The sequence below is a fragment of the Microtus oregoni genome, unplaced genomic scaffold, assembly GCF_018167655.1.
Source record: "Microtus oregoni isolate MIOR12 unplaced genomic scaffold, Mior012 000020F_ref0000438, whole genome shotgun sequence".
Taxonomy (NCBI): Eukaryota; Metazoa; Chordata; class Mammalia; order Rodentia; family Cricetidae; genus Microtus; species Microtus oregoni.
Genome location: NW_024543079.1, coordinates 1,167,444 through 1,191,840, shown reverse-complemented (window position 1 = coordinate 1,191,840; position 24,397 = coordinate 1,167,444). Strand labels below are relative to the sequence as shown.

General features: G+C 50.1%; 1 protein-coding gene across 2 annotated transcripts in view; it reads right to left on the bottom strand.

The window, feature by feature from the left end:
- The window catches only part of Zfp64 (ZFP64 zinc finger protein), a 63,817-nt gene that overhangs the window by 18,737 nt on the left and 20,683 nt on the right, over nt 1-24,397 (bottom strand). The window contains exon 6 of one of the 2 annotated variants that reach the window (XM_041670975.1): nt 11,717-14,459. The exons of the other annotated variant lie outside the window; for it this stretch is intronic. Coding sequence (XP_041526909.1) covers nt 13,183-14,459 — 1,277 coding nt within the window. The 3' untranslated portion in view covers nt 11,717-13,182. Of the gene's footprint in view, nt 1-11,716; nt 14,460-24,397 lie in introns of those variants that run through there. 2 annotated transcript variants of the gene reach the window in all.

Here is a 24,397-nt window from a genome sequence, read left to right as displayed (position 1 = left end):
AAGGAAGAACAGCAAAGCTGGTCTCTGGTCTACACATACACACAAGAATCCATGTTTGGAGGGCCCAGGCACAGTTCTTTTGCTGTCCTGAGGACTGCCAGGGTGCCTGTGTCAGAGGCAAGTCCACAGCTGGGGACCCTGTCACAGGCATCTGGGTGGATCCTCAGGCAATAAAAGATTAAACAATACCCATTCCATTTTAATAAGTTCCTGAAAATTACTGAGGGGGGAGGGAGGGAGAGAGGGAAGGAGAGAGAACTGACAGGTAGTGGCTCCCAGCTGTGAGTGTGTTGGTGGGCCCACCTCTAGAATTCTCTGGTGGGGGCTATGGCAGAGCTGCTGATATTTTCCCATTTCTAACAAGTTCCCAACTGGTTGGTGATGGTGGTAGTGGTGGTGGTAATGGTCTGGGCTGACACCAGACAATTTGTGCTTTATGAGAAACGAGGAAAGTGGCTCAGAAATGCTAAAGGTCAAAGGGCTGGAAGTTTTTAGATTATTCAAACCAACCCTTACCTATCTGCTGGCCCTGGGAAGGTAAGCAGTAAATCTTAGCTACTTAACAATTCAACACATTAAAAAAACAAAACAAAAAAAAAAACCCATGAAATTCGGGAGAAATTCCTATTTCACAGTAGCCATGTCGGACTAAACACTGAAATCTAAATGAGGTGTTGAACCGTAAACAGGTAGCCAGCTAGTGAGTTACAAACTCTGGTTGTCTCTGTAGCTGTGTGGCCCCGAGTCAGTCGCTCACCCTCTCTGATTCTGCATTCCCACATCTGTCTCACAGATGCTTCTGCCTCACAGGTCAGCTGCAGGCTAAGTTCACCGTTGCACATTAAAGAACGCTGTGCACGAGCTGGCACTTTTCCATGTAAACTTAGACAGAAAGGCCGAGGGCTGAGAGGCCAAGCCTCTAGGGTTGTGAGTCACCTTGGCAGGCTAGGTTGGTGGTGTCCCCTGCGGCTGCTTCATTATTTCACTGATAGAATTGGGCATTTTAAAAAATGCTATTTGTTTATTTATTATTTATCTACTTACTATTTGTTTCGAGACAGGGTTTCTCTGTGTAGCCTTAGCCGTTCTGGAACTTCCTGGAACTTGCTTTGTAGATCAGGTTGGCCTCAAACTCACAGAGATCCGCCTGCCTCTGCCTCCTGAGTTCTGGGATTAAAGGCATGGACCTCCAACTGCCTGGTTTAGACCAGGCTAATCTTGAACTCAGAGATGCAACTGCCTCTGTCTTCAGAGTGCTGGGATTAAAGCCTTGTGCCACCTGGACAGGGTCTCACTATGCAACCCTGGCTGGCCTGGAACCCCTATAGAGACCAGGCTAGCCTCAAATTTACAGCCCTCTGCCTGCCTCTACTGAAAAAAAAACGCTTGAGGGTTGTGAGGCCTCTGGGCAATTAACAGCGGTTGGGCTTTGAGGGAATACAAAGGTTCTTTGCTGGGTGACACCGACCACCAGTCTTCACCCACCCACCAGTCTTCAGAGGGCACTTTCTGAAGCAAGGGTTAGGAGCCAGGACTCCTGACAGGGAGGTCGGGAAGACGGGGATCTCGGGTCTCCCCCTCCCCACACACAGCGAGAGACAGTAACTCCGCCTCTTACATTGGACTCTGCGCTTCTGCCCCGGGTTATTCAGCAGGGAGGCCCTCTAACTTTACCCAGACTGTGCCAACCGACTGGACTTCACGGTGGCTGGCTTATGGTACCCCTTATTAGGTTTTAGAATATAATCTACTTAGAAGAGTTCTTATCAAACTACTCCCCGACCCCTCGGAGAGAGATGCTCACTGGAACCCTGGCCAATTAACGGGGCGAATCTTCCCAGAGATTTATGGGGAATGTGGTTTGAGACCAGAAGAGGACAGAGTACCCCCATCCCTGGAAGCCGCAGGTAGGAGGAGACGGGAATAAAGTCCATCTAAAATTCCTCTCCCCACCCCCAAAGAAGGGCAGGAGGAATCTACAAAGTCCAGGGAGCAAGAAAATCAAAGAGAGGTGCCCAAGGAATGCCGAGCCCCACCCTCCCTGGGGGCATGTGCCTGAGGGTGACTGAGGAATTTACAAACTCTTAAAGGCTCCCCCTTTCCCTGGCTCTTCAGGAGTAGGGTGTGTGGGAGGGGGAAGACCTAGGGTACTTAGAGGGGAGGTGTCACTTCGCCGCTCCCTACTGGTCCGTGCAACGATGGAGGTGGGTGGGGGAAGCGAGAGCCTCTTGGTTTCAACCAGGCTGCCCACCCCCCTCCCCCGCCTTCACGGCTCCACGCACTTCCCAGGGGTATCACGTCCTTTACCAGGCTCCAGCCTCTCAGTCACCCCTTACATATCCTTCAGGTCCTTGGAAGATCCCCCTCTCCGGGAGGTGGATAGCCACTTGAAACCCGTCTCGCCCTGCCCGTAAAGGCTTCTCTGTTTTGTATTCGCGTGGAAAAGAGCTAGCTAGTATCTTGTCCTTGGATTCAGCTTCGTCCCTCGGGCTCTAAGCACCCCTCCACCTCCACCCCCGCGGCCAGTGTGGGAAGCGAACCCGCAGCTCCCAGCGCTTTTCCGGAGATGGCAGCCAACCCTCAGGGTGTAATCGACAAGCGCGTATAATTCACAAAGACCCGCAGACGCGCCCAGGTTTGTCTGGGTCTCTGGACTGGAGCTGGAAGCTTTGCACACCATAGCGCGCACCCCCCCAGCCGCTTCCAGTTCTGACATCTGCGGGGCTCAGGCAACAGGGACTTCCGAGCAACTGTCTCCAAGTCCCAAGACTAGAGCTGGAAGCTTCGCGCACCATTCTAAGTACTCCCTCATCTGACACTAACGGGGCACAGGGTCAGGGACATTAGCGCAGTTACTTGGGCTGGGGCTGGAAGCTTCTTGCACCATTTCAAGCACCCAACCTTCCCCTGCCTAGATATGAGACCCACGGGGAGGTCCAGGGACTGGGGGGGGGGGGTGTTGGAGGACATCAGAACAGCAGTACCCAAGTCCAGGACTGCGGCTGGAAGCTTCGAGCACGATTCCGCGCGCCCCTTCCTCCGTCCAGACCCGACACCCACAGAGTTCCCGGGGTGAGGTGTACATCAGAGAAACTAGGGACGTCGGAACCACTGTCCCTGGCGTCCGCTGGCTACTCACCCAGCTCCCCGGTTACGCGCGGTACCGCTCTGCCCGGCTCGTTGCACTCGGGCTGCGGCTCCAGAGAGCACAGGTGCTGGGGCTTGGCTTGCTTGCGCCGCGACATGGCGCGAAGATGAGGCTCCCGGCGGGTCCCCAAGAGTGGCCTCCTGAAGAGCGCGCGTTTCCAGACTTCGGAGGCACACCCCCCTCACAGGCCGGATCGCGCATGTCCCTGCCCCGCCGCCCGTCAGCCCGGTAGGACGATTTATCAAGTGTCCTGACAGTCACTTGGCTGGCAGCCAGGACCTCAGGGGTCTCGGGAACCCCGCTCCCACGCACGAGCTCCGGCTCCACCCCGGCCCCGCCACACCAGAATCTGCATTTTAACAAGCTCCTCAGGTGATGCGCGCGCACGCTCAGGTCGGAGAAACCCTGTCTGCATTTTAACGAGATCCCAGGTGATTCGTTGACTCATTAAAATTGCAGAAGCGCCAACCCTTTTCCCACTTTAATGCGCTCCCTGAGTCGCTGGGGAGCTCGTTAAAATGCAGATTCTGACTCGGTGAGTCTGGGGTGGGGCCCGAACGTCTGTATTTCTAACGAGCTCCCACGTGAGGCCGTGGCCGCTGCCACGCGGGCTGGAGAGCATTTACATTCGCTCTTAATTGGTCCAGCCTGGGACCGCGGTCCTGGGCTATTTCTCACAAAAGCTAGCAGGGATTTTCTCATGTACAGGCGAAGGTGGAGAAGGAGAGGGGTACGTGGCGCGTCCTTTCACCTGTGCATCCGGGTAAATAATTTGAGGACAGGGTGCCTCTAGTTTGCAGGGTGCATTCTTTTCTCTGCAGCCAGTTTAAAAAAAAAAAAGTAGCTGTGGGCTTCGAGATGGCTCAGCGGGCAAAATCGCTTGCCACCAAACCTGATGACTGAGTTGGCCCACAGGGTGGTAGGAGAGAACTCATCCCTGTAAGATGTCCTCTGGCCTCCACAAATGGGACAGCACACAGAGACACAAACACAAATACATGCAGTAACAAATTAAAAAGCAGATTCTGAAAGTCCTGAGTTCAGGAGGAGAGCCCTGCAACTTGTACTCTTATTCTGTCCTGCGTTCCTGCCCCGGGACTCAGGGTCTAGGACCACACAGGAGGGGCCTTTGGGGCCAGCCAGGGCGCAGGCCCCACCCACTGGGTAACTGAGGCGCGGTACCGTCCCGGGGGTTTTGGCTAATTGACATTTCGTGCTCAGACTAGCTGGGACCTTGTGGAGACCCGAGGGGGACCCCTCCTTCTACGTTCTGAACGACGTCCAACAAGGATCGGGAAAGCCACCTACGTCCCCTCAAGGTGTTTACTTTCTTCACATTGGGAAGTTACTTAAAACAGGGCTGTGCCCCAAGCCTGCCCAAACCTGAGAATCACGTGGTGGCCACGGCTCAGACCCAGCCGCTTTCAGAAGCGAATTCGGCGGTGGGGACCTGAGACTCAGTATTTTTAAATCAAGGCAAATGAGACACGTTAAGGAAAGGAGGCTTTATGGGCTCAGAGGGCTTAGCAGCAGGGGATGCGGCGAGCGTATATTTGGCACTGGCTGGGCTGGCTTTCTTAAACTTCCTTAGGGTTTCCTGGGTGTCAGTCTTCTCAGGTATGTGTAAGCAATGCTGGGTGAACTCACTTAAGTTTAAACCCTAAGACATAATTTAATAAAAGTTTTCTTTGTTATATGTGTGCAGCTATACCTCTGCAGAACCATTTAAATTTTTTTTAAGATTTTCTTTTTAAATTCTGTGTATGTGTGTGCATGTCTCTTGGATCTGTGCATTTGAATGCACGTGTCTCCAGAGGCCAGAGGCATTGGTTTCCCTGGTTACAGGGAGTCCTGAGCTGTGACTGAGCTCTGGTCCTCTGCACTGCTGAGCCCTTAGCTCATCCACACTCTTTACAGCATTTTTTTTTTTTTTTTTTACAGTCTGGTGTAATGGCATGTGCCTTTGTTTAATCCCAGCACTTGGGAGGCAGAGGAGGATCTCTGTGTGTTCAAGGCCAGCCTGTCTACAAGGTAAGTTCTAGGCCAGCTTGGGGTGTGTGTGTGTGTGTGTGTGTGTGTGTGTGTGTGTAAGCTAGAAGCAAACCTGTAGGAGCCAGTTCTCTCCTTCTACCATGAGTGTTTTCCTGGACTCCAACTCAAGTTGTCAGGGCGGTGTCTAGTGCCCCTTACCTGCTGAGCCATCCCCCTGCCCCACAAGCAGACAGATTTGAAAACACACACGTGCTCTGGATTAGTGTCTCCCAGGACTGTCTCAGGACCAAAAATCCTCAGGACAGAAATCCCCTCAGGAAACTTGGAAAAAGGGTTCATTAGGGGTGACATGGGGAGACACTTGATACTGTGTTATACCTGGGCAATGGGCAAGCCCATTTCCTGCCCAGACTTCTCCCAGGACCCGGGAGTCCCCTTCTCATCTTTAGTGCATACTATCTGCGAAGATCCGTCTTCTTTCTTTTTTTCTGGTTTTTCAAGATAGGATTATTTCTCTATACAGTCCTGGATGTCCTGGAACTCACTGTGTAGACTAGGCTGGCCTCAAACTCTCTAACTCAGATAGGCCTGCCTCTGCCTCCGGAGTGCTGGGATTAACAGCAGGTGCCGTCATGCTGGGCTAGATATTGTGAGTATTGTCAGTGTTTATCCACTTTGACTACTGTAGGATGATAGTGGTGTGAGGACACCGTGATTTATTCACTTGCTCTCCTGGGCAGCTGTACGTCTGCCAGGCCTGTGCTGGTGTGGACTGGGCTGCCAGCGTGCGAGATCATCCCCAGAAGTGTCCTGGTTTCTCTCGAGTGAATGCAAGCACCACCCTAGGCTGCCAGGAGAGAGGATGAGAAAATGATCACACCAGTGTCCCCCATCCCAGCAAGGGAGAGGAGACCACGGCCCAACACAGCCTCCCACACACAGTGCTCCCAACTGTCTCACTTCTGTTAACTGTACTGATGAAAATGGTCACTCATTGGGACAGGCACCAAAGCTATAGAGAAACCCTGTCTCGAAAAACCAAAAAAAAGAAAAAAAAAGAAAAAGAAAATGGTCACTCATAGCATCATAATTTGCATTTTCCCTGTGTATATGATTACAAGAAAGAATAAGATGGAAATTGAAGCACGATTAATAAAAACTCAAAGAGAAAAATTGGCATTCAACCTGAAGGCCAGAAAAGTAAAACAGCCAGCCACTGGCTCTTTCGTTGCAGAGGAACTTTGGGTGACTGTCCAGGCGGCCAGCTGTTTCTGTCATTACTCAGAGTTTTTGGAAGTCACCTGCTTGCACTTCCTGCTTAGTCAGTTAATATTATTTCCTTCTTGGGTCTCTGAGGGAGTTGAAGACTAGATAGCTATAGTTATAGTTTTCCTTGTTTACCAGATGCAGAAAGCAAGTTATGATAGAAAGTAAATTAGGTACAAGACTTTGGACCCACAACATAGGATAAATATGGAGTATTTTCTCTAAGTTTGTCAAATGCAAATGGACTAGACATTGTTGATGTATTTATTGCCTGTATATATTGTATATAGTTATTGTACTTACTGTATATGGTTTTTCTTATATTAGTTATAGCCTTTTTTATTTTAGATGGAAAGGGGAAATGTAGAGGCATTTCAATTGTATTTTATTTTTTATTTTATTGGTTTTTCGAGACAGGGTTTCTCTGTAGCTTTGGTGCCTGTCCCGGAACTAGCTCTTGTAGACCAGGCTGGCCTCGAACTCCCAGAGATCCGCCTGCCTCTGCCTCCCGAGTGCTGGGATTAAAGGCGTGCGCCACCACCGCCTGGCTTTCAATTGTAATTTAATAAATAAAGCTTGCCTTAAGGTCTGAGAGCAAAAGAGCCCCACTGGTCAGCCTTACAGACCAGGCAGTGGTGACACACACCTTTAATCCCAGTAGCCACACTAGTTGCCATGGAAACCATCCAGTGCATGCCTTTAATCCTGATAGTGCATACTTTTAATGCCAGCCCTAGTGAGGATTATAAAACGGGAGGAGACAGCTCTCAACCACAGTCTCATTGTGAGATTCCTGGAGGCAGGATCGCTATTTTCAGGACTGAGGTTAAGGTAAGAGCCAGTGGCTGGCTGTTTTACTTTTTAGGTTGAACACCAATTTCTCTCTCTGAGTTTTTATTAATCATGCATCAGGAAATTATATTTTCCACAAATAAAATGGCAAGAACTGATTATTATTTATTTGTTTATTGAGACAGGTTCTCACTATGCAGCCCTGGCTGGCCTGGCACTCACAACCTGCACCAGGCTCACTTGGATTGAACTCACCGAGATCTGTCTACCTCTGCCTCCTGAGTGCCAAGATTAAAGTTCCCTTTCATTTCCCAGTGGCCAGTCCACTTAGGCATGTATAGGTCATGCTGAGTGCACCACCTGGACTGGGGAGATGGCTCAGCAGCTAAGAGCACCTGCCACTTTTTCGGAGGACCTGGGTTCGATTCCCAGTGATTGCTCACCCTCACCTGGGACTCTGCTTCCAGAGGATCTGATGGCATCTTCTGGCCTCCATGGGTACCAGGAATGTGGTGCATGGACACGTGCAGGGGACACAACCATATACATCAAATAAAAATAAAAAATTTAAAGGCACGTGCCACCATATCCAGCATTTAGTTTTATTTTAAAAGGATGTTATACTATTTTATAAGGTCTATCTAAAGTTCTAGCCAGTTTGTCTGTCTGTCTGCCTTCCTTCTCTTCTCCCTCGTTTCTTTCTGACAGGGTGTCCTATGTAGCCCAGCCATCCTCCTACCTCAGTGCTCAGTGCTGGGTTTCGAGCCTGCTTGACATCTGGTCAAAGCTCTAGTTCTACTTTTATTACTAAATTTTATTACTGAGTTTATTACCAAGTTTTAATGACTTGATTTCAAGGATCATTACTAAAAATTATAGAAAACGAACCGCAGGGCCCATGCTCAGGAGCCATGGTTGTTAGCTTTCACCCAGTTTTCCTATCAACTTGTTTTTTGTTTGTTTAAATCTAGCCGATAATTCTGAGTGTGTATGTATGTGTGTGTGGTATGTCTGAACATATGTGTCCAGGTCACACATGCCCAGAGGCTAGAGGAGAACACCAGGTGTCCTGGGCTGTCTGTCGCTTTTGCTGTCATTGAACCTGAAGTCAGGCTGGCAGGCAGCAAGCCCTGGCAGTCCGCTCCTCTTTCCTCTCTCCTCTCCCAGATGATGGAGATACAGGCTTGTCCATGGACCATGCTCATTATTACACAGACACTTAGACCCAAGCTAGGTCCTCTGCTTGTGCAGCAATCACCCTGGCCTGAAGTTGATAAATTTTGATTCTCCTGAGGCTGGAGTTACAGGCAATGGGGAGCAGCATACTATGGGTCCTGGGAACTGAACTCGCGTCCTCTGTAATAGCTGCCTCTTCGGGCTTTAAATTTTTCAACAATTTAAACAATAAAATTTGGCTTACATGTAAAAATGATAACCATGCCATTTCAGGACAACCCCGGCTCGGAAGCCTAACCCGCCTTTGAGACCCCCTCCCGTCTCAAGGCGTGGCACATTCTTGGATTCGGCAAACCCATCAGCTCTCCCTCCTCTGCCAGCCTCTTCCACTACCTCTGATTTTTTTTTGTAAGCTTCACTTATAAATTTCATCACCTAAATGATATGCTGCACAGTCTTGCCTTCTTCATTGAGAGTTTTCCGTGCCTGGAATCTGGAAGCGTGTGATTCAGCATGTTACCACAGGCAGTCGCGTCTGTTTTCATTCCCCCGTAATCCAGCATGTGAGCACACCACACTGTGCGCCTTGCTCTGCCAAAGGACGCTTTGTGGCGTGGTAATTATGAGCGATGCAGGTATGTACATTCCTGCACGGACTCTCGGTCCATGCATAGACGCTTCTCCATACCCTGAATCTGCCCTGGACCAGCTCCCCGGGGGGCTCAAACAAGAGAAGCAGAGATCAGACTCTGCTTTATAACAAGGTCCCCAGAGTGTCACGCGGGCTTTATCGGTTCACACTCTCATCCATACGTTATTTTAAATAAGGAAGAAATAGATGGGGGGCCGGGCCGGCAAGGTAGTTAGGGGCTTTGTAAAAGTCTTTGCCCCTCAAGCCTGACACACTGAGTTCAATCGTCAGAAAACCCAAAGCGGAAGGAGAGAACCAACCCCACAAAGGTGTCCTCTGACCTGCACACACACACTGTGGCATGCAGGTACCCCACACTCCCACATAATAAAGAATTTTGTAAAGTGACTGCCTGGGCTGGGGCTGCAGCACAGTTGGTACAGCGCTCGTCTGGCATGCACAAAGCCCTGGTTCTACCCCTAGCATGGAAGGAACGGGTGCCTCACAGCTCTTCTCTCTGCACTCAGGAGATGGAGGCAGTGGGGATCACGAGTTCAAGGCTATCCTTGGCTACATAGAGAATCCAAAGCCAACCTGGGCTACCTGAGACCCTGTCTCAAAAATAAACAAACAGCGCTGGAGAGATGGCTCAGAGGTTAAGAGCATTACCTGCTCTTCCAAAGGTCCTGAGTTCAATTCCCAGCAACCACATGGTGGTTCACAACCATCTGTAATGAGGTCTGGTGCCCTCTTCTGGCCTGCAGGCACACATAGACAGAATATTGTATACATAATAAATAAATAAAAATTAAAAAAAAAACAAAAAACAAACACTGCCCACTCCATACAGCACAGCCTTAAAGAGACAGAAAGTCATAATCTTGGCTGTCAAGGGAAAAAGTGGGGAGCAGGCATGAGGGGCTTGTGGGGTCGGCTCGACATGATCTAATTGCCCTCTCCTCTGCCCTGCGGTACGGTGTTTGTTTTTCTTCAAAATCCTATGTTGGAAGGGACGTGATTAGGTCATGAGGTTGGGGTCCTACTAGATGGATTAGTGTCCTTCCAGAGGAGATCCCATGGTTTGGAAAGGTGACCTAATCACTCCTGGCCTGAGGGAACACGAGGCTGGCATAGGCAGAGGATTGCTCATGCCTCTGAGGACGGAACGTCAGTACTTACATAAGCTCAGGAGGGCTTGAAAACCCATTTTACCTGTATTTATATTTCCAGACTTTGGCTCCCGCCCTCTTCTGGCCTCCAAGGGTACTGCATACACACGGTACACAGATGTGCATGCCGTCAAAACACATATACATATAAAACAAAAGTGAATAAATATTTAAGAAAAAAATATGAACAACAAAACCCAAATGAAAACCAAACCAGAGCAGGCAAGGTGGCTCCGTAGGTCAGGCACTTGCTGCCTAGTTTTGTAACCTGACTGGATTTTCCCTACCTCGGAGGGAGGGACCTGACTCCTGCAAATTGTTGTCTGACGTGACCACTGGGTGCTGAGACACATGGGAAGAGCCCCCACCTACATACACACAAAATCAATAATTACAAACCCCACACATTTTCCCAGTCTCATTCTCAGACCCAAACCATTAACATTAGGGAGCAGAACCAAAATCCTTTCCCAAATTTGAACTACTTAAAAACTAAGGAATATGGATTTAGCTCCCGGATTTCATTTCCTTCTAACAACTCCCTGAAACAAACAGCAAGATAGCTGGAAGTTAGGAGAAGGGTACGGCATTTACGTTTCCGGGTATAAGACGCATTTATGTTTCTGGGTATGAGACGTTAGGGGAAGAGTACGGCATTTACGTTCCGGGTATGAGACATTAGGCGAAGGATACAGCATTTATGTCTCCGGGTATGAGACGTGAGGAGATGGATACAGGATTTACGTCTCTGGGTATGTGATGTTAGGCGAAGGTTACATACGACTCCGGGTATGAATGTGGGGGAAGTGGGCTGATGGGTTTCTAATCTGTGCACTATGAGATTTCCTGTATTTTACATACATTAGAATAAGTAAGTCATTATTATTGCTCATATCAAAATAGAGAACTTCTGACGAAGAGCAGAGACCCAGAAGTAATAATTATGCTCAGGTCGCAGTGGTGGCACATCCATTTAATCCCAGCACTCGGGAGGCAGAGGCAGGTGGATCTCTGTGAGTTCGAGACCAGCCTAGTTTACAGAAAAACTCTGTCTTGAAAAACCAAAAACCAAAAAAAAAAAAAAAAAGTAATCTGCTCAGATATCAATAACCCAGAAAACATAGGAAGGAGACAAGCCCAGCTCTAAGGCTCACCAGGGGACTCGAACTTTGCATTTAAGGGTGTGTTATCCTGTCTCCCCCATCCCCCAGCTTCGTCTTTGACTTGTTACCTGCTTGAAGTTAACCCTGAATTTGTGATCGTCCTACCTTTAATTCCAGACCACTGAGACCATGAGCTCACAAGTGCCACCGTGGGGTGGATGTGGGAACGGAGCCCAGATATTACTGCATGTTAGGCAAGCACACTATTGACTTAGCCCAGAACCATAAAGTTTCAAACACCACTGTGTTCTGTATTTCCCCAGTTTATTATCGCAAACAGATCATCTCTTCATATAAAAGTGAGATGGTTGCATGACCACTTTCCCCCACCCCCCAGAGGGTTTCTCAGTCTACCTTTGGAGCCTGTCCTGGAACTCGATCTGTAGACCAGGCTGGCCTCGAACTCACAGAGATCTGCCTCCCAAGAGCACTGGGATTAAAGGTGTGTACCACCATCGCCTGACCCCTAAAATTTATTTTTTTGTTGTTTTTTAATAGTGACCGACAGTCCTACCCTGGAAACCGGAGACACTATTCCTACTTTTAACATCTTTGGTCTTTCTGGCTTTCTCTTTGGCACCACCTAGTGACCAAACGTCATTTCAATTCAAAAAGGAAATTTGAATTTCTCAGTGTGGCTCACGCTTCTCAACAACGTAATCCTTCTCTCATTTAGACCCTGAACAGAGATAGACATTTAAGAAACCACATCCTGGAAAACCCAGTCAAACCTTACTAGGATCCTACACTCTGTTTACATCTAAACAGAAATGTCAGGACCGTCATGAGGACTGCAGTTTCAAAGCACAGTTGGGCCGGAGCCACATGAGGCGAGCAGCATGCAGGCCTGTAATCCCAGGAGGCAGAAGGCCAATCCTCTGGGTCTTGAATTTGAGGCCAGCCTGGGCTACAGAGTGAGACCTTGTCACAAAAACAAAAATAAAGACGAAGGAGTTTGGGTCACTTGAGACATGGAATGTATTAGACATAGCTGAAGAAGGGAAGTATTTAAGAGAAGACCCCAGACCCCAGCTGTGCCAAGTCCCCCGTGATGACAGAAGAGTCCACAGGGCTGGGGAGATGATCACAAAGAGTATGTGCACGGATTCAAGTTTCCTTCCCAGAACCCAAGCCAGCTCACAATCACTGGTAACTCCAGCTCCAGGGGGATCTGACGCCCTTTCTGGCTCCTGTGGGTACCCACTCTCATGCACACACACGCGCGCGCACACACACACACACACACTCTTTACAAAATAAGTTAAAAACTTCACAATCCTATACCCATGTGGAGCTGTAACAAACGATCACTAGGGAACATATTTTAACCAGGCATTAGGACACTATTCCCTTCAGATCCCCATCTCCAACACTCTTGTTAGAAATGGTCTGATATAGATTTGGATCTATGCAGGGACTAATAGGGATCTATGCACTACACAAGTATTCGGGACTCTGTATGTGTCTGTAATTCCAGAAGGGGCTCCCGGGAAGCTAAGTACCATCACCTACTATACAAACCGAGTGCGATGGAAACCCCAAACCCAAACACCTTTATTCTAGTTGGAGAATCAAATCTGGAAGATGGGAAATCAAACTGTTAACAAACAAACACATCTAGTCCCTCCTGCAGTGAGCTCCTACTCCTACTGGAATCAGCAGTGGTAACCTTTCAGACAATGTAACAGCTTGAAGGAGGAATCAGGATGGTCTCCATGTTGTTTCTCTGTTAAAAAATTACATAAACCATATAAAATACAATTACGAGGAGCCTCTCACAACATTCTTCTTGTAGTTTCTCTGATAGCATCCCTCCCCTCCAAAATGTTTTGAATATCTTAAGTACTAGTCTGGTATAGAATCAGCCGGGCAGAGCAGGGCAGGGTGTGCAGTCCCATGGATGATGGAATAAGTCTGCTTGGGCAGTTCTTGCTGAGAGGAGAATATAGAGGGCGCTGTGGTGGCCACCGTGATGCTCTGGCCTCCATCGCTCACCACGGTCACTTCTGCAGTTCCCTCCTGAATCAGAGCGTTAAGGCCTTCCAAGTCCGTGCAAGTGATGCCCGAACTGGCAATGAACGTCTGGTTTCCTGTGCCTTCCTGGGTCCCAGCTGGGGTGGTAGGGATCAGACTCTGCTGCAGGGTGGTCCCCGCGGTCTGGTCATGGGTGGTCAGCAGAACGGTTGGCTGACTCAGGGCCCCTGCTTCGCCAGGACACCCAGAAGGCTGAGGAGGGGCGATGAGACTGACCTGGCGTAGGATCTGCAGGCGGCCATTCCCCGGGAGCTCCTCTGGGGTCTGGGCTACCAGGGTGGGGGGCACGATGTTGACAGCCGCCGCAGCGGCTTGGACGATGGTGTTAGTCTGAGGTACCTGATGCCCCACGATGATCTTGACCCTCCCCTCGCTGAACTGAGACACCTGGCTGGTCTGGAGGGGGACCTGGAGATGCTCCACAGTGAGGGGTGCAGCCGGCTGCTTGCTGGGGTCAAGGTGAAGCTGCACGACCGTCACGTCCGAGTTCTTACTGTCGTGGTACTCACTGTGCTGCCTCTTGTGGCTGCGGAGCGAGTCCTCCCGCATGAACGAGGCGTCGCAAATGTCACAGTGGAACGTCTTCTTGGCATCCAGCTTGGTCACCTGCCGGCTGCTCTGCCTGCCGGAGTCCTTCCTCTCGGGGGCCTCGGTCTTGAGCATGTCCGCGTGGAACTTCTTCATATGTTTGCTCAGGTTACTGGGTTGCTTGGTGTCGAAGCTGCAGTAGTTGCACTTGAACGGGCGCTCAGTGCAATGAATGCGCTCGTGCACACGCAGGGCAGCCTTGCTGGAACAGGAGTAGCTGCACTCCGGGCACTTTTCTGGGTGCTCCGATTGGTGCAAGCGGCTGTGCTTCCGCAGGGTTGATTTGCTGTCCCCCAGGAAGTCGCAGTGCGGACACTTGAAGTTGTTGCCGCTGTGTTTGATGCGGATGTGCGACTTGAGGTTCCCCTTCATGGTGCAGCGGACGTTGCAGAACTCGCATTTGAAGGGCTTCTCCCCCGAGTGCACGCGCATGTGCCTTTTCAAGTCGGAGCTGATTTTGAACTTGGCACTACAGAGCCAGCACTGGAAGGGGGCGTCCCCTGTCAACACAAGGTGAGTTTCCATAAGAACAGGTTAAAAACGACAACAAGGATCAACAAGGATCCCCCCGAAGCACACACCAGAAAATGGCTTATAGCAAGGCAGGAGGCTGGCCCCTCCTCACCACAGTTCCCAGCAGCCCTTGGGATTCTTTTAGGTACCCAAACCGAGTCATCACTGTGATGGCGTCACAGATCCACCGCTAGAAAACTCAGACATGGGGATAAACGGGGATTCTTAAAAAGAGCCATTTAAATGTCTTGAATAGGATCTGCATTAATCCCAGTACCTGGGACGTGGAGACAAGAGGATCTCTGTGAGTTCGAGACCAGCGGGTCTACAGAGCAAGTTCCAGGACCAGGCTGGTCCCCAACTCACAGAGATCTGCCTGTTCTGCCTCCCTAGTCCTGGGATTAAAGGCAAGCACTATTACATCCTACACCTGGCTTCCTTATAATTTTTAAAAATGATTTTATTTCTAATTTTACATACTTAGAAGCTGACAGCTCCATGGCTCTGCATCCTTCTGGATTTGGATGGAAATGAGTGCCGTCCCAAACCTATGCACACATTTCCAACGTGTCAGCGCCAGGCTGCATTCCTGAGCATCCCTTCCCACTCCCCACGCTATGGGAACACTGTGGATAGTTCTTGCAGATTTTCATGAATAGAGACGTGTTTATTGCACAAGATTTACTCTTCCCTTACTGTGCTCTCTACTTGGGAAGAAGTTGCAGAATCCAGCTGCTTGATTTTTTTTTTTTTTAATTTGTATTTGCTGAGAGATGAATGGGGAGAGTGTAATTACAAACATCTAAGTGGCTGGGACATCCCAAACTCATTTACTCAGTGGATGCCAGGTCCAAATTGGGGGAGGCAGCGCTCATCAAACAAGTGGCCTGCTCTTGAATAGTGTGTTTTCACGTGTGCCGCGAGTGTGACTGTGTGAGCGTGTCACCCTCAGGAATGCTGCCCACCTTCTTTGGGTCTCTCATTGGAGTCCACAACTGGGCCAGACTGGCCACCGAGCCCCAGGGATCCACCTGTCTCTGCTAGCCCAGGGCTGGGATCACAACCGTCCACCACAGCTGGCACTGTTATGTGAAATCTGGGAGCCGAGCTCTTAGGAGCCCAGGCGCTTCCCCAGCACGCGATCATGGTTTAGGCAAGTGAGCTCACAGTGGTGCAGAGTTTTAGGTTGATTCTGGATGGCTGGAGCCCCGGCAAGGACACTACAGGGTGAGGCTGTCCCTGTTGGCAACACCCCTACAAGGCAGGAGCCATTCTTGACATTGGTCTGAGCACTACACCCCTACAAGGCAGGAGCCATTGTTGACATTGGTCTGAGCACTACACCCCTACAAGGCAGGAGCCATTGTTGACATTGGTCTGAGCACTACACCCCTACAAGGCAGGAGCCATTGTTGACATTGGTCTGAGCACTACTCTACAAACGAGTGGGGCCCGAGCCCGCGTAACTCACTCATGCTCACCATATAACATGTGGCAGGGCTTGCTACCAAGCCAGACTGACTCCGCAGACGAGTTGTTCGTGCAAGCCACGCACACAGTCTCAGGCCGCGCCCTCTGAAGGCTGTGGTCAGACTTCACTTTTTGGTAGGTGGCCAATGACGTCATCCTGAGCTGCCTAAGGCATCCAACGAGAGGCTGCAGGGGTCAGTTTAACACAACCACAGAAAAAAAAAAAAACCAAATGGTCGCTAACTCCTGAGTGGGAAGCTCCAGGCTGTGGCCTAGACCCTGGCCACTGGTGGTTTTATAAATAAAGCTTATTGGATCAGGGCCAGCCATTCTCCTCCTGTGCCGAAGACTGAGCCCAGGCGTCAGCCATGTTAGGACGGTGCAGCTGTTTACATCTGTTTACACCGGTTTACTGTCACGTGGCCACTTTCCTGGTTAGTTTTATTGGCTCAACCCAGAGTCACCCGAGACCTTCACCTGAAGACCTGCTAAGCTTGTGAGGCATTGTCTTGATTGAGAATGGATGTGGGAGGGCCCAGGCCACTGTTGGGCATCACTGTTCCTCGGGTAACCCGAAATGTGCAGGAAAGCTAGCAGAGAACAATTCGGAGCGCGAGGCAGCCTCCCTCGTGACTTCTGCTTCTGTTCCTGCCCTGACTTTCCTCAGGGATGGGCTGGGACCTGGGAAGTGTGAGACCTTTCTTCTCTCCAGTTGCCTCGGGCCATGACGCTAATCACAGCAACAGAAGGAAAAGGAAAGCAGCCACGTGTGGACGAGTGGCTGTGCCAGTGGCTGCTTGGCCCTTAAAGCCCCAGGCATTCCTAAGTCGTCTTTTTAATTTATGCAAATGCAGGGTGTGTGGTGTGGGTGGGTTCCAGGGATCAACCTCAAGCATGGCTCCTTAGCAGCTGTCTACTTGGTGTTTCTGTTTTCGAGACAAGGTTTCTGTGTAGCCCTGGCTGTCCTGGAACTCACTCTGAAGACCTGTAGACCAGGATGGCTTTGAACTCGGAGAGCCACCTTCCTCTGTCTCCCAAGTGCTCTGACTCAAGGGGTGGGCTACCGCTGTCAGACCCTACTTTGTATTTTTTAAGGCAGCGTCTCTTACTGGCCTGGGCCCAACCAGTAAGGTTAGGCTAGCTGCCAGTGAGCCTTTGGAGTTCTCCTGCCTCTGCCCCCAGTCCAGGATTACGTGTCTGCCACTATGGCCAGCGTTTTACATGAGTGCTTGAGTGGTAAACACAGACTGAACCATATCCCGGGCTCCCAAATGGGTTTTCAGTAAACATTAGCTTCCCCCTGCCTTCAAACAATGTCGCCCCCTTGCGGCAGTTAACTCACAGAACCCTTCTACAGGAAGTTTCAAACGCACAAACTAAAATAAAACCAGGAATACAGAAGAAACCAATTACATTAAGAGGGCTATTAAAACCACTGAAAGAATCGTAGCGAGCCACATGTGCTTTAGCCGCGATTCCATCGCCACCTAGCGGCGGGTCTTGGAATTTCAGCAGCTTCTAGACGGTAGTTACAAATTTATTTTTGCTTAACTGCTTTGATGGCTTTGAAACCCCGTGAGTCCCCTGGGTGACAAGTTCATAGCATTTGCTCAGAGTGGAATAACAGAAATTTCCTTTTGTTCTCTCCATCAATTGCATTAGTGACGAAATCCAGGGGAAAAAACCCAACAACCCAGAACCAAATCTTATAGCTAGGTCGCAGAGCTAACAACTCTTTCTTAGAGATTGTGATTTTTTTTGGGATAGGGGCTCTTGTAGCCCAGTCTAGTCTCTAACTCCCTATGTAGCTGAAGGTGACCTTAAATTCCTGTTTTTGCCCTCCCCCCAAGTGCCGGGATTACAGACGTACACCACAGTGCCCCGACTATTCTTTCTTTAATCACACATGTTTTAAAATGATTTATTTTGTGTGTATAGGTGTTTTGTCTGCATGCATGTTTATGCACCACTTGTGTGCGGTACCCACAGAGGCCGGAAGACAGATCCAGATCCCCAGGACTGGAGTTACAGGGTGGTGAGCCATCATATGTGTTTTGGGGATCAAACCCAGCCCCTCTGCAAGGGCAGCAGGTGCTCTTAACAGCTCAGCCATCACTCTGACCCCACAAACATTTCTCAGCTTTCTTTTTATTACATCTGGATGCATTAAAATCACAATAATTATTTACTGATTGAATGATTGCGTGGGTGGTGGGTGCTCAGACGACAACCTGTGGGAGCCAGTCTCTCCTTTCACCAAGTGGGTCCTGAGGACTGAGGTCATGTAGCAGGCAGCAAACACTTTTACCCACTGAGCCATCTCTCTAGCCCTAAATTCCTTCCTCCCTCCTTCCCTCCCTCTCCTCCTACCTCCTTTTCTCTTTCTTTCTTTCTTAAAAAATTTTTTAAATGATTTATTTAACTTTATGTGCATTGGTGTGAAGGTGTCAGATCTTGTGGAACTGCATTTTCAGACAGTTGTGAGCTGCCATGTGGTTGCTGGGAATCAAACCTGGGTCCTCTGGAAGAGCAGTCAGTGCTCTTAACTGCTGAGCCATCTCTCCAGCCCTCTTTCCTTCTCTCTCTCTCTCTCTCTCTCTCTCTCTCTCTTTCTTTTTTTTTGAGACAGGGTTTCTTTGTGTAACCTTGGCTGTCCTGGAACTGGCTCTACAGATCAGGTTGGCCTTGAACTCACAGAGATCCTCCTGCCTCTACCTCCCCGGTTCTGGGATTAAAGGTGTGCACCACTACTGCCCAGTTCTAAATTTACTTCTTAAATGGAGTGTACTGGTCAAAGCCCTACTGTAAGTTCTTCAGTGCCAATGACCGCAGCCCATGCCCCCAGCGTTGGGGAAAGCGGAACTTAAGGAATGCTGCAGAGTGACAGACAGTGTGTTTAAACCCACAGAGCCTTCCTACTCTCAGCGGTAAGCAGAACGGTCGGCGGCACAGAATACCAGACGGACCGGCAGGTGAAAGAACACTGTAACTCAACAAAATGAACACTCCGTGGAGACGACACATAACCGGCACACATTTAAAATGTTAGGAAACATGCCTTTCTAGCATAACCCAAAGATGCCACTAATGAGTCCAACCCCGTAAGCCCAAGTGGACTAGTAATGGTGTTGTGTGAGAGCAGGAACCGCTGTGTAGCCCTGGTTGGCTCTGAACTCTTTAATTTCATATTCATTTTGTACATATTTTATTTATTTTGTGTGTGTGTGTTCACATGTGTGAGCGTGCGTGTGGAGGCCAGAGGTTGACGTCAACGTCTTCCTCCTTCACTATTCGTTTTATTTACTGAGGCAGGGTCTCTCAGGGAACTTGAAGCTTGCTATTTCGTTAGTCTGGCTAATCAGCTTGCTTCAGGGATTCCCCATTCCGTCCTCCCGAGTGCAGAAATTACAGGCAGGCCACCATCCTCATCCACCGGTGTTATGTCCTTAGCAAGTAGTTTATCTACTGAACCAATTCCTTAATCCCCAGGCTATGAACTCTTGATCCTCCTGCCTCAGTCGGGTACTTGGTTTTTGGGTGTGAGTCACCAGGAAGAACCAGATGGAAGAAATGGAGCAGACTCCAGACAACAGACTGGGTGCCAGTTACACCAGTGTCCTAGCCTGCTGCAAAGAGCGCACAAGCATCCCCCAGTCTCCCACCTCCTGTCCCTCTTTGTGTCCTCTGACTCCTATACAATTACATAAGCTTATTGAATAGGGCAGAGTGACATGCTGTGACCTACATTGGGCTCAAAGGTCACTGGATCTGGCTGATACTATTTAGCAGGAGCAACCAGACTTGACATGAAAGTGGTATTATTATTATTATTATTACTATTATTATTGTCATTTATTTGGTAGGGGGTTGTTGAGATAGGGTCTCATGTAGCTCAGGATGGCCTTAAACTGGTTACATAGCTGAGGATGACACTGAACTACTTGATCCTCCTGCCTCTACTTCCTGAGTGCTGGGATGACAGAAAACAAGGCCCACTAGGCACTTTGGAAAGGCTCTGTCTTTGGGAATGTCTTGCTCACACGTCATGAGAAGGTCGCTTCTTGCTAGCCCGCTGGTTCCAGGAGAATGACGACAGACAGACAGACAGACAGACGGACAGACGTGTGGTGCAGAGGCAGATCACTCCAGCCCAGGGCACAGTGACTTCCTGTCACAGCAGCTTCTCAGACTGAAAGCCCAGCTGGGGACAGAGAGTTACCTACAGGCACCTCAGCTGCTTCCCAGCCTGAGAATGGAGGATATTGCTGTGTGTGGAGGTTTGGGGGAGGGTAGGTTATTAGAGACCTGGAGAACCCAAATCTTCAGCCTGGGTTTGGGAATCAAGTCACAGAAATGGTAGTTCACACTGACAACAGACATCCAGATCCAGCTGCTAAAGTTATTCAATCCACACACTGGTAAACAGACACCCAGGCAGCTTGAGCTTGGAGGGTGCTATGATTGGTCCCAGAAGATAGTTCACTAAAGAGCCCAGTGGGTTCCAAGCAGAGTGTGGAGGGAAAGGCAAGGATTTTCTAGACATAATCTGTTGTGGGCATCCTTGGAAGTCATTTCCTACGAGCTCTTTAAAAAATTTACTTTAGGGGCTGGAGAGATGGCTCAGAGGTTAAGAGCACTGGCTGTTCTTCCAGAGGTCCTGAGTTCAATTCCCAGCAACCACATGGTGGCTCACAACCATCTATGAGACCTAGGGCCCTCTTCTGGTGGGCAGGCATACATGCAGACAGAACATTGTGTACATAATAAACAAATAAAATAGTACAGACTTTAAAAAAAAAATTACTTTAGTCAGGCGTGGTGGCACACGCCTTTAATCTCAGTGTTTGTGAGGCAGAGGCAGGTGGATCTCCATGACCTTGTTTCCACACAAAACAGAACACTGAAGTTTTTACTTATGTACACGTGTCTGTGTGTACATGCAAGTGTGTGTGTGTGTGTGTGTGTGTGTGTGTGTAGCCTTGGAGTACAGATGAGGGCTGTGGATCCCCTGAAGCTGGCGTATAGGTGGCCAGTTGTAAGGTGCCTGATGTGGGTGCTAGACTTTGATCCTCTGGGAGAGTAGCAAGTACCCTTAACCACTGAGTCATCTTTCCAGCGCCTCCAGCTAGCTTTTTATAATTTATTTACTTTTATTTATGTGCATTGGCGTTTTGCCTGCGTGAGGGTGTCAGATCTTGGAGTTACAGACAGTTGTGAGCGGCCATGTAGGTGCTGGAAATTGAACCCAGGTCCTCTGGAAGAGCAGTCAGTGCTCTTAACCGCTGAGCCATCTCTGTAGTCCCCCTCCAACTATCTTTTAAAGTTAGGCAAAGGCATGGGGACCAAGATCATGTCCAAGGAAATAACCTCTGAATGAGGACCAAATGAGAAAGGGAAACCCTAGTGTAAGATTCTGTGTCCACCTCCAAAAAGATTACCCTGGCGCCAGGAGCCTCCCAGCTCCCCCAGTGTCAGAGAAAGAAATGTCCACAACTGAGTCTAGAGAGGCAGGATGCCCGCCGCACAACTAGTTTTAAATCTTACAAATAAATGGGAAACTCAAAGTTTTTTCTTCTTCTTTGGGACAGGGTTTCTCTATGTAGCCCTGGCTGTCCTGGAACTCACTCCGTAGTCTAGGCTGGCCTCGAACTCAGATCCACCTGGCCTCTGCCTCTTGAGGGCTGGGATTAAAGGTGTGCACCTGCACCACCATTTCCAGCTCAGGGAACTCAAGTTTTAAAGGCAGATGCAGTAGTACAAGGGGTACCAGTCTCCACTAAAACGAAAAGGGAAAAGATCCTCCCTGGCCTGTCCATGCATGTGTACCTATGCGCTCCCTTCTGCGGGCAGCATGCATGTGTACCTATGCGCTCCCTTCTGTGGGCAGCATGCATGTGTACCTATGCGCTCCCTTCTGTGGGCAGCATGCATGTGTACCTGGACACCCCCTTCTGTGGGCAGCATGCATGTGCACCTGCACACCCCCTTCTGTGGGCAACATGCATGTGCACCTGGACACCCCCTTCTGTGGGCAGCATGCATGTGCACCTGGATACCCCCTTCTGCGGGCAGCATGCATGTGTACCTGGACACCCCCTTCTGTGGGCAGCATGCATGTGTACCTGGACACCCCCTTCTGTGGGAAGCATGCATGTGCACCTGGACACCCCTTTCTGTGGGCAGCATGCATGTGCACCTGGATACCCCCTTCTGTGGGCAGCATGCATGTGCACCTGGACACCCCCTTCTGCAGGCAGCATGCATGTGCACCTGGACACCCCCTTCTGTGGGCAACATGCATGTGCACCTGGACACCCTCTTCTGTGGGCAGCATGCATGTGCACCTGGACACCCCCTTCTGCGGGCAGCATGCATGTGTACCTGGACACCCCCTTCTGTGGGCAGCATGCATGTGTACCTGGACACCCTCTTCTGCGGGCAGCATGCATGTGCACCTGGACACCCCCTTCTGTGGGCAGCATGCATGTGTACCTGGACACCCCCTTCTGTGGGCAGCATGCATGTGTACCTGGACACCCCCTTCTGCGGGCAGCATGCATATGCACCTGGACACCCCCTTCTGTGAGCAGAATGCATGTATATCCGCCCACCCCCTTCTGTAGGTAGCAAGCAGAAGTGGCAGTCTTGGGAGGCCAAGTCTTTAGAAGTGGTCCAGAATATAGCCTGAGAGGATGTCCCAAGTGGGCGGGGTTATGAGCCAGAGCTAGATACTACTCGTCGCCAACCAAGCCTGAACAAAGGGATCTGGGAAATACGCCAAGAGAGATTTTAGACATGTGTGGGACCAGGCACAGATAAGGCTTTCATCCTCACCATTCCCCATACAGGATTATTGTCACTGTTGGGACTCCAGAATGCCACAATCAGACTTATCCTTTCTGACCTGAGGGGCCTCACTCAGTCCCCGTCTCTTGGTGTGATCCTTGGGTGAGATTTATGGGCGTCCTGGACATGGTGTGAATGTCAGAGATGAGCCTGATGGTGGGGACAAAGGTGGTGGTGGTCGTGGTCATGGTAGGTGACTGTCTGCACGAACAGTACTAAACCTTCATTCCTCTCCTGTCCCTTGCCATGTAATCTGGTGGTGGCTGTCCCACGGGTGAGCTCGAGACCACCCCTGACACCAGATCCAGCCTGTGACTTGCTTTAGGTGCCAATGTGTTGTTTGTGGACACATGCAATCTGAGGCTTCAGTGGGCTTCCACATTGGCCTGCCTGCCTGTTCTGTGTGGCGACCATGACAAAGCCAAGCCTGGGTGTTAGGGGCTGTGGACCCCCAGACCCTGAATTTCCTGTAAACAACTTGTTTTCCAATGCTTGCAGCTGCTCTGAGCAAAACAACTTGTTTTCCTGTGTTTGCAGCTGCTCTGAGCACGAGACCCTCAGGAGTTCCTGATGACAGGGGAGTGGTTTCTGGTGGGTTTGGCTGGGGCATGGCTATCAGTTCAGGATCCCTATATAAGCTGCCCTGGAACACAATAAAGGGGACATTCTTGTTTCAAGAATGACCCGTGTCCCTGTCTATGTGCATATGTGTTTATTCTCCAGCCCCTTTCCCGGCTCGCGGACCGTCCCTTAGGACCGGCGCTACACCTGGGCTAGCCCACAGGCCTGAGAGCAGGGTCAGAGATAGATGGGGTACAGCCTGATCACCCCAGGTGAGACCAACGCACAGCCGCCAAGCCCACATTCAGCGGCTCCCGAGCAGAGGTAGGCAGAAGCCTTTTCACACACGTGGTTAAGCTAAGCGAACACCAACATCAACGCCTGTGGACCTGAAGGACGTGATACAATACACCTGCTGCAGTACACGTGGGGACAGGGTGATGGTTGCTAAGAAGCACCACTGAGGATGCAACCCAGGGCCTCTGGTGGGCCAGGCAAGAGTCAAGCACATACCAGGGCCCTTGCCGCGTGCTTTCCGATTAAGGCGCGCTAGTCTGAACACAGTGCTACATTTAAAAATGGCTTTACTGACTGTAACTCGGACGACGATTAAAAACTCACTGTATCTATTTCATAGGATATAGTCCCTCAGCCCCGCACATATGAGTTCCATAAAAACACACGGAAGGTGATGACTGCCACACAGCTGCTCCTGTGTTACTGGGACAGGTTCTTTCACACGGGTGAGAAGGCAAAGACAAGAGGAAGGAGGGTCGGCTACCCCAGCGCCTTGAAAACTGTTTCCATGAAACAGAGTCCCAGGTAGCCCAGGCTAGCCCTGTACTCTGGACACAGCCAAGGATGACCTGATCCTCCTTGCTGCTACTTCTCCGGTGCTGGGGTTACAGGTGTGTGCCACCACACCTGTTAAGCGGTGCTGGGGATGCAGCCCTGTGCACGCCCGGCAAGGGCTCTAACCCACCAGCCCCAGCTCCTCTCTTTCCCAGCTGCCCACGGACGGCAGGTGCCCGCGCTGGAGTTGGAGGCG